This window comes from Macaca nemestrina, chromosome 3 (assembly GCF_043159975.1).
Source record: "Macaca nemestrina isolate mMacNem1 chromosome 3, mMacNem.hap1, whole genome shotgun sequence".
Lineage (NCBI taxonomy): Eukaryota > Metazoa > Chordata > Mammalia > Primates > Cercopithecidae > Macaca > Macaca nemestrina.
In genome coordinates, this window is record NC_092127.1 from 81477381 (window position 1) to 81488200 (window position 10820).

At 37.7% G+C, this 10820-nt stretch overlaps 1 protein-coding gene across 2 annotated transcripts in view; it reads left to right on the forward strand.

The window, feature by feature from the left end:
* Window positions 1-8865, forward strand: part of LOC105486294 (3'-phosphoadenosine 5'-phosphosulfate synthase 1) — a 103929-nt gene extending 95064 nt beyond the window's left edge. For both annotated transcript variants that reach the window (XM_011749114.2, XM_071093226.1), the window contains exon 12: window positions 8146-8865. In XM_011749114.2, coding sequence (XP_011747416.1) covers window positions 8146-8284 — 139 coding nt within the window. In that variant the 3' untranslated portion in view covers window positions 8285-8865. The remainder of the gene's footprint in view (window positions 1-8145) is intronic.
* Window positions 8866-10820: the final 1955 nt, after the last annotated feature.

A 10820-nucleotide genomic window follows, 5' to 3' on the forward strand; every position in this document is an offset into this window, starting at 1 on the left:
TTGTAATTCCACAGGTAATGGGCAGAGTTTTAACAGAAAGAACTGTAGGTATGAAAGTGTGATGGAATTAGTGAAGAGTTCGTGTTTCACACACCATTGTTATTGTGTACAATTTTAAGTTTTCTGTACAGCAAATCTTTTGATTCCAAACGTGTTCGGATGGCAAGAGTCTGCTTCTACATTTCGTAAAGCAGTTAATAAAAGATTTTTTGTATTTTGCTCTCTTCAGAATATTTTATCTAACAATAGAAGATGGCAAACTTTCTTTAATCAATAATGAAACAGATGACATGGAAATATGCATTATTTGTTTTATCCTTTCAATAGCCCCTCTCTTGAAACCATTCTAGAGAGGTGAGAAGCTTACATTTTCTGGAAACAAAATAGAAGTGATTTTTTTACCCTTAGTGGTTAATACTAGGAATGACAGATGACACCATTAAAGAGATGTTATTATGATATTTTTGGTATAAAACCCAGCAATACCCATATGCTGCTTTTAATCAACCATAGTATCTGGGAGAAAGAAGGGAGGGAGAAGGGGAGATATGCATGGAGCAGTAAACAGCAATTGAAACAGAGCAGTACTCTTGGGCTTTGCCCCCAGTGTAGAATTCTAATGAGCTGGAATCGACTACGTTGAAGACATTTTTTTAAATGCCAGGAAGCCAAAGTAGCTTTGAACCCAAAGCAGGACAAAGGTCATTTTCTCTCTCTCTAAAGCCCTGAGCAGGTTTGACCACTCTTGTAAAGTATCAGTACCAAAGAAAAGTAAAAAGAGCAAATGAGACAGTTCCCGAAAGAGTATTTTCCCTAGTGCTTATGTAGAGCAGTCCAGGTCTCCCCATACAGGTACCCTTGTCCTCCAGTGGAAGGAAAATAGGTCCCAGTCATTTGTGCTCACTCTGAAAAACCTCTCTTCCTAGAAAGTTTCTTCTTTGTGGCTAAGTGGGGTGCCCTGATTTCAGTGCATTCTTGGGTGAATAAGCGGTAAATGGAATAAGTGCTCCCTAAGAGGTCAACCAGTTGAAAATATGTTTGAGAAAAATTATGAGAGCATTTAAAAAGAGAAAAATAACACCTATGTCACCAATACTTTTTGTGTGGTTTGCTTTTATTCTCTTTATACATTCATCTAACACAGTTGTGCATAGTTGAGTTTATAATATAATAGAGTTTTATGTCCTGCTTTTTAATTTACTTTTCATGAGCATTGTTCCATGCTACTAGAAGTTCTTTGTAATCATTTTAATGGCTCTTTGTCAGTATCTGGTACCATACTATGCCATAAGTCTCACTGGTTGTAGTTGAATAAAGAAGTTTATGAAGGCTCCCCCCTACTCTGGAAAAGGCTTCCTCATCACACACTCATGTCCTTAGGTATCACTGTGGGCAGGTAGCATCCATCTCCTTGTCCCATTTCTTCCCACTCCTCTTAAAAACACAGAGTATAGTTTTTCTGTGTCTGTACCATCAGATGCCACTGAGATCCGGACATGATGTTGCCTTAGGCTGTAGACCTGAGCTGTGTCCAGTCATTGACCTTCTTTCTTACCGTAAAGAGGTCTAGGAGGAAATAACTATAAAGCTCTATGTCTTATATAGTGATGTTTTGTTCTGTTACCTGCTTTTCTTTTTTCCTGTGACTTTGAGATTTCATTTTTCTTTTCTGCCCCTTTAGGGCGAGGGTGTAATTTATATTTTATAAAACTATCAACCCAAGCTTGCTTTCTTATTATACCCATTAGCAGGGTTTCTCAATCTCAGGAGTATTGGCCTTTTGGGCCAGATAATGCTTTGTTCTGGAGAGGCTGTCCTATGCATTGTGGGATGTTTGCCCTGGGGAAGGGGAAGAGGATGGCAAAAATCATCTTTGTTGAGAAATTGAGTTGATTTTGCAGTACACTTTAGGACAGCCCTGGAAGTCCATTTGGCTGAATATTTAATAGGTGCTGCACTCTGGCCTTTATGTAGAAGACTGGAGTGTGGGGAGGAAAACATGACAAATGAGTGGCTTTTATTAATTAGATTTTAGATAATTCAATTTTTCATGTCTTTCAGTTGGTCTTTGGTTTGAAAATGAAAATTGTTAAATTTGTCATGTATGATATCAAACAGTGCTTTTTAGTCCCTAAAAAGAAAGCTGTAAATGTTTATCTGATTTTGAAGAGAATTTTTAACCCCAGTCTTAAAAATGCTTAGTGTTTTGATGTATACTGTGTTTGATGTAACCCACTTTCAAGTTAGATTAAAAAGTTAATTAGACTCAAAATAGATTCACTTATAAGTTACCACTATTATTTTTCATCCTATCAAAGAAGAAATTCCCTTTTGCTTCTCTGAATTGCTTGTTGCCTAGTTAGCACTTTTAAAAAGTTGGTCTAATTGAATATGAACCTTGAAAAGATACGCATGAAGGGCCATCTGCTGACCCTAGCTCTTGTCCATGTGAGCAACTTGTAATGGTGGCTGTGATGGCCATGTATGTGGAGTAAGAAACAGCAGATGGTTGTAAAGATTTAAAATCTTCAACAAGTGGCCGAGAGTCATTTCCACTTTGGAGTTAGTCAAGATGCTGGCCACATGTGGTTAGTATGCTATGAAGGGTTTCACATATTCTGCTCATTTGGGTTTTTTTCCCCCTCCTTGCTGTTCTAACCTCTTCTCTTTTAAGAGCTAGCATTCTGTCTGCTGTAGATTATAAGAATCTGTAACCAAGTGGTTTTGAGAAGGAAAAAAGCAAACATACTTGTATTCCTTTTTCCAGGTGCCATAGAAGATTGGTTAACTAGTATAATGAAATGGCCCAAATTAGAATTTATTTGTAGTGAAAACCTAAGGTCCCATATTTAGTAGCCTTTCCTGCTACTGGCAGATTCCTGATTACTCACAGGTGAAGTTCAGAGATAATTTTAGCCCATTCCAGAAATTCTTCAGTTTTTTTTTTTTAAATTTAGTTATTTCTGTAAAATAGTGTCCATTTGAATGAAGATGTACTTGTGAAAAGTATGATTTGATTATGGTGACTCTTGAGTCAACTCCTTGAACCTACATTCTGATAAAAAGTTAAAATCCTTATGTGCCAGAGATAGAAATGTAAGTATGAGGCAGAGGAAAATGTGTTTTCCGTAGCCAGGGTGGAGTGGAACCATCACCATGTGGAAGCGGAAACTCCCATTTCGTGTGATGAACAAATGCTTGTGGCATGCAGGGCAGATGGAGTGTGAAATAGCTTCAGGACAAGAGGTACCCAGGGACCTTGCTTTCAAATTGCAATTTCAGAAGGAATGCAAGCAGACTTCTGGATTTCAGACAGTTTGGCATTCTGGGGAAAGAAAGGACTTTAATTTGTCTGGTTTTTTTCCAAACAGTTAGGCAGAGCCATCCAGCAAGCTGCTGTCTTCTTTTTCTTTGCCTTCAAGAACAAGCACTTTATGCAAGTGATAAGTTTTTCTTTTTTGAAACCAGAGTTTAAAATGTACATGACCCGAAAGCTCTAGCATCATAATTTTTCAAAATGAAGTTTATTTAGGGAGCCGATAAGTGAACCTCCTATGAAACTGAAGCACATTCAGTCAGTATTTTGTTAAATTATTCTTGACCAAACCGGTTTTTAATTTTACATCTGGCTAGAGCAAGCATTTTTGGATATAGTTGAAAAGCTATCTGGACCCCCTCCATAGCTACTCAACTCCCTTAACTTCCTGTCTAGGCTCTGCTCGCTAAGTCTTGTCCTGAGATGTAACCTCTCTGGCCTGGAGATAAAGTCAACTAACTGCATTGATGGATTATTTTATATATTCATTCGCACGCAGATTCTCCACACCCTCAGAAGGCAACCTGACATCTTTATTGAGAAAATTAAGACCGTCTTGCATTAACCACCACATCTTTTTCTAGCACCAAATCATTTCTCTCTCTCTCTCCACCCTGCCCCCACCTTCTCTTTCCTCTTTTCATCACTCCTGACCCTCCTCCTTGTCAAAGCCCCTCTCCCTGTGTCTTCATCCTGGCCTTCCTTCTCCAACCTATGTTTCTCTTGTTTCTTTTCCTGGCGCTCATCCTCCTCCCCTTTCTCATTCTTGCCACTTATTTTCTCCTGCCTATATAACTTGTTAAGCCTTCTCTGGTTTCCTTAAAAAAAAAAAAATCACATTTTAACTCCATTGTGTATCTCTGCCATTTCACCGCTCCATCTCTTTCTTTCATCATCTATTAAAACTCCTCTATTAAGGAAGATTTAAATTCTGATTTGTAAATTCAGTATTTTGTTCCCTACTGTGGTCATCTTCCTAAGCCCTCTGTGACCTTACCATTTTTAAGTTTCCCTTCTTCTATGACTACATATAATCATCTTGGTTCTCTTTCTACCTTTTTGACAAATGCTTTGCCTTTTGGTGAGTTTTCTTTCTTTGGAGAGCTTCCCCATTTTCTCAAACTCAGTTTTTATTTTAGTTTTGATACACTTACAAATTGTTTCTAACTCCAGCTCTCCTGATTGTTTTTGAAATCTCTTCTCTCATAGCCTTGCTTATTTTCCTAGGCTCATTTCACATGCAGTAACTTTGTTTTTCTCCCCTTAAGTCATAGTCCTTTATGTAATATAAAGATGATAGTTTACTTTATTTTGAACTATAGTAACTAGCCCATCTGCATGGGCCCGTATATCATGGTCCACTTGACATTTCTTGCACATTGAATATGATAGAGGTGGGAGATACTCCCTACGTTTACAAACTCTCTGAATCAAACCATCTTGTTTTGAAGCAGTATCTGTTAATCTTTCATCTGTTAATGTTTATCCATCATCTTTAATAATTTGGTGTAGACATGTAAAATGTGTTTTACCTAAGAAGATGAGAGTTGAAATACTGAGTTGAATGTCTACTTCTTGTTATGTCTACTTCCTGGTAATGCAGAGAATAGGGAGAATAGACAGGATGACTAGGGGAGGATGTCACATATCTGAATTAAAGTAGTAGTACCTTTCTGCTTAATAGGAAGGAGATTATAAAACACTGACACTGATTTTTCTTGTGACTGATTAAATGAGTCACACTAGTTTATATTCATATTATATATGTATAGCATTCCAGAATAAAACTCTTAGACATGTTTCAAAGGGGAATGGAGCATTTGTTAAAATCCTGGTTCCTCACTGGCAAGTTGGAAAGGCCAGAATTGGAGCCAGTAGTGAAGCTAAGAGGTAGAACTAGACCAGGAACCAAGTGTCAAGTTGATTGTACGAACTGACAGCAGTGGTCAGACAGAGGGGTAGGTCAGGTACAGGAGATGCTTGGAGACTGGTGTTAAAAAAAAAAAAAAAAAACAAGCCCAAGACTCATATAAACCCTATGAGCGGTTGAGTCATTGAGCACACAGATAACAAACATCAAACAGAAGAAACCAGAAGCTTGATATACCACCTAGATCACTAAGGAAATAATAATACTTCTTTCTTGTTCTAGAGCCCACCTTAGTGAGTGGATAGCCCACAAGCTCATAGCTAGATTCAGTGAACTGTGATAAGGAAGATGGTGGAAAGCTGACTAGTGTGGAGGTAAGTGAGGTCAGAGAGAAGACAGATCTGAAGAGGATTATTGATGAGATCATTATGAAGGGCGTGCTGAAACTTCTAATATGAATAGTCCAGATTTAGATAAAAGGGAATGAAGAAGTAGCCCAAACTTCAGTAACTGACATTTCTTATATTATGTATTTATGTGTTCACTTATTTATATCAGCACTCCTATCCCATCTTAATGCATGTTAGTTTCTTGTCTTAAGACCCTCTGCCACCCACTTCTAGGACCCATTCTTAATTTGTTACATTTGAATAAAACATTAATGTCTTTCAAAAAACAAAGGAGTGGCCCAAATTGACCACAGTATTCAGTAAAGCTAAATTCCCCTTTTTGCCACAGTATAAAGATTAGTCACTGAGGGCTATGAATGGTGCTATATTGAACCAATACATTTTCCTATACATGTACCTATTTATCCCTTCATATTTCACCAAATATTTACTGAGCTCCTACTTAGATAATAAACCACCTTATCACTGGTTAGTTAATACTTATTGAATATGAATATATTTGATGTCCTTAGCACCATTCAGATTTTTTTTACTGCTAATGTCTGTCATTTACAGGTGTGTTAATAGCCATTATAATTGTTGTGGGGCCAGAATGATCACTTTGGATAGAGATTTTTAAAATAAGTTTTTACTCAGTATAAGATTATTGATAATAATTGATATTTTTGTTTGATTTTGATAATATTAATAATTGATAAAATGATCATTGTAGAAAACTGCAGAAAACATGAACAAAATAAAAAGCACTTGTAAGACCACTTCCCAGAGATAAACACTGTTAACATTTGGGCCTATTTCTTCTTTTTTTTAAACCCCCACAATGAGTACATAGGGTATATTTCTTTATGTGCTCATTCATTCTCTCTCTCCTCTCTCTCTCTGTATTTTCTCAAAATAGCAGTGATATTTGTCTGAGTTCAGGCTGCTATAAAAAAATACCATAACCTGGAAGGCTTAGATGATAAACATTTATTTCTCACAGTTCTAGAGGTTGGGAAGTCCAAGATCAAGGTGCCAGCAGATGCAGTGTCTGGTGAGGACCCTTTTTCCTGGTTGTGGATGGCTGCCTTCTTGCTGTGTCCTCACGTAGAGGAAAGAGCAAGAATCTCCTGTCTCTTTCTTTTCTTATAAGGGGATTAATCCCATCTTGGGGGGCCTACCCTTTTGGCCTCATTTAATTCTAATTACTTCCCTAAGGTTCCACCTATGAGTTCATAGCAATGTTTGTATATAGTTTTGTGTCCTGGTTATTTTATTTATCATTAATCACATCATGAGCATCTTATCCCATCCTTACTTTAATGACTATGTAATATTCTACTTAGGACTGTACTGTAACTTATTTAGGATCTTTTGGCCTTTAGGTTATTTATAGTATTTTGCTATTGTAAAATGACTTTCACATAGCTGTCTTAGGCATAATATTTGTCTGCCTCCAATTATTTCCTTTTAGGTTTGTAGAAGTGTGATTATTAGTTAAAACATACTTGGCATACCTCCAGAAGCCAGGGCCACTTGGTAGTTTATGATTGCACTGGGTTCTCAGGTTAAGTCTATAAATAATGAAGAGAGGAAGGAACATAGAACTACCAACTAGAAGTAAACAGGCTCATGATCTGGTGACCTGAGCAATTCTGAATGCTTGCTGAGTCATAGTTGGCCATCTAGGTTGATTCCCATGTTTGAAAGAAGAGGATGAATTTAAGGTAAGCAATATATGCCATACCTATATGTGCTCTGTGCTTAGTGATTTGAGGGCTTTTGTGTGTTTTTGTATGTGTGAAGATGAGAAAAACTATCAACGCTACCTCTGTTGTGTCTTGTCAATTAAATAGTATTGATTATTGCTATTTACTTGCTGTTCCAGAAAAAAAAAAATTCAATTTTAATATTTCAGCATTAATTTAGCCTTTCAGGTTGTAACTTCCTTAAAAGTTTTCAATTTGTGCTAGCTAAATTAGATTTAGTGTTTTCTTGAAAAAAAAAAAAACAGAAATCTAATTCTAGATTAGTGACTGCCAGGAGCTGGGGAGGAGAGGGCAGAGGGGCGAGGCAGGTATGACTATAAAAGGGCAACCCGTGGGATGGACGTGGTTTTGGAAGTGTTCTGTAACTTCACTGTGGTGGCTACATGAACCTACACATGTGATAAAGTATAGTATTAAGTGTATAAGAAAAATGAGTACAAGTAAAATTAGGAAAGTCTGAGTAAGATTGGTAGATTGTTTCCACACTGATACCCTGGCTGTGATATGCTGTAATTTTGCAAGATGTTACCTTTGGGAGGAAACTGGATGAAGGGTACAATGGTGACTGGCTATATTATTTCTTAAAATTTCGTGTGACTCTACAATGGTCTTAATAAAAATTTCCATACTGTTTTTTTTTTTCTGGTTCTGACAAATTTGAAATCAGATTTATATTCACAAGTACTATGTTCAGTATTTTTTTCATTAAGCTTATCTAATATGAACAGAAGGAACAAATGCTTTTTAAAAATATAAGTTTCTAAAATTATGAAATAATTTTCTTTTTTTCCTCTCCTTTAGCCATGAAGACTTTGAATTTATTTCAGGAACACGAATGCGCAAACTTGCTCGAGAAGGCCAGAAACCACCTGAAGGTTTCATGGCTCCCAAGGCTTGGACTGTGCTGATGGAATACTACAAATCCTTGGAGAAAGCTTAGGCTGTTAACCCAGTCACTCCACCTTTCACACGTTACTAGTAACAAGAGGGGACCACAGTCTCTGTTGGCATTTCTTTGTGGTGTCTGTCTGGACATGCTTCCTAAAAACAGACCATTTTCCTTAACTTGCATCAGTTTTCGTCTGCCTTGTGAGTTCTGTTTTGAACAAGTGTAACACACTGATGGTTTTAATGTATCTTTTCCACTTATTATAGTTATATTCCTACAATACAATTTTAAAATTTTGTCGTTTTATATTATATTTATGCTTTTGTCTCATGATTTTTTCAAGCTGTTGTATTAGTTGTAACCAGTAGTACACACATTGAATCTTGCTTTTTTTCCCCTTGAAAAAAAAAAAATTACCAAACAATAAACTTGGCTAGACCTTGTTTTGAGGATTTTACAAGACATCTGTAGCAATTAGATTTTTTTTTTTCTACATTGAAAGTAGAAACTGCCTCCTTTCTTCTTTCCAGTCAGCTATTGATCTTTTCAGCTGTTACAATCTAAAGTATTCTTATGATCTGTGTAAGCTCTGAATGAACTTTACTCAATAAAATTAACTTTTTGGCTTCTTACTTATGTGATACATTTTATATTGCTTTGTTTCCACATACCCTTTCCTCCTTGTGAAAAAGTTTCTGATGGAAGAGGGAAAATGCAGGCATCTCTTATTACTGGAATCCAATACTTAGTTTCGAATATTGTATTACGGTGAAATTTTTGACAGCAGGAGCTTATGTTCCATTATTTAAGTGGGAAAATAATGAGGCAGTCTTAGTCCATCCAGAAAAAAGTTTCTTTGAATATTTCTCTAATATTCTTAAAACACCTGTATAACAGTTTCCAAGGATTTGGAACATAGATGGGTACATACTGCTTTAGTTAGGAAAAACTATGCTGTAGAAACACATCTCTAAATTTGTGCCATTTGATCATACAGGTTGACATTCTGTTCACCTTAGTCATTCAGGGTGAAATTCTTCCACCTTATGTTCCTATGTCAAAGGGAGGTTTTAGAGGGAAAGAGCATAAAAATTACACACCAACTCTTCAGTGTTTTGAATCAGAAGTGACACACATCACCTGCTAGTTCATCGGGCAAAACAGTTCACACGGCCCCACTCACGTGTAAGGAGGGTTAGGAAATGCAGACTTCTGTGGGTATAGGAAGACAAGTAGACTGGGAATATTGGTGACCATGAGTTGTGAGTAAGTACCAAAGTTGCCATTCTGTTCTCTATATTTGGAATTGGGGAGTAGGGATACGTTTCTTGTATTAGTCCGTTTTCACGCTGCTGATTAAAGACATACCTGAGACTGGGAAGGAAAAAAGGTGTGATTGGGCTTACAGTTCCACATGACTGGGGAAGCCTCAGAATCATGGTGGGAGGTGAAAGGCACTTCTTACATGGTTGGCAGCAAGAGAAAATGGGGAAGACGCAAAAGTGGAAACCCCTGATAAAACCATCAGATCTCGTGAGACTTATTCACTACCATGAGAACAGTATGGGGGAAACCGCCCCCATGATTTAAATTATCTCCCACCAGGTCCCTCCCACAACACGTGGGAATTATGGGAGTACAATTCAAGATGAGATTTGGGTGGGGACACAGAGCCAAACCATATCACTCTGCCCCTGGCCCCTCCAAATCTCATGTCCTCACATTTCAAAACCAATCATGCCTTCTCAACAGTCCCCCAAGTCTTTACTCATTGCAGCATTAATCCAAAAGTCCACAGTCCAAAGTCTCATCTGAGACAAGGAAGTTCCTTACACCTGTGAGCCTGTAAAATCAAAAGCAACCTAGTTATTCCTAGATACAATGGGGGTACAGGTATTGGGTAAATACAGCCATCCCAAATGGGAGACATTGGCCAAAACAAAGGGGTTACAGGGCCCATGTAAGTCCGAAATCCAGCGGGGCAGTCAATTTTAAAGCTCCAAAATGATCTTCTTTGACTCCAGGTCATGCTGATGCAAGAAGTAGTTTCCCAGAGTCTTGGGCAGATCTGCCCCTGTGACTTTGTGGGGTATAGCCACCACCTGGCTTCTTTAACTGACTGGCTTTAAGACCGTCTGTGGCTTTTCCAGGTGCACAGTGCAAGCTTTGTCCTCAAAAAATGTGCTTTTCTTTTCTATTGCATCGTCAGGCTGCAATTTTTCTGAACTTTTATGCTCTGTTTTCCTTTTAAAATGGAATGCTCTTAACAGCACCCACGTCACCTCTTGAATGCTTTGCTGCTTAGAAATTTCTCCCTCCGGATACCCTAAATCATCTCTCTCACCCTAAATCATCTCTCTCAAGTCCAAAGTTCCACAAATCTCTTAGGGTAGGGACAAAATGCCACCATTCTCTTTGCTAAAACATAACAAGAGTCACCTTTGCTCCAGTTCCCAACAAGTTCCTCATCTCCATCTGAGACCACCTCAGCCTGGACCTTATCAGTATCAGCATTTTTGTCAAAGCCATTCAATAATCTTGTAAGAGATTCTAAACTTTCCCACATTTTGGTGTCTTCTTCTAAGCC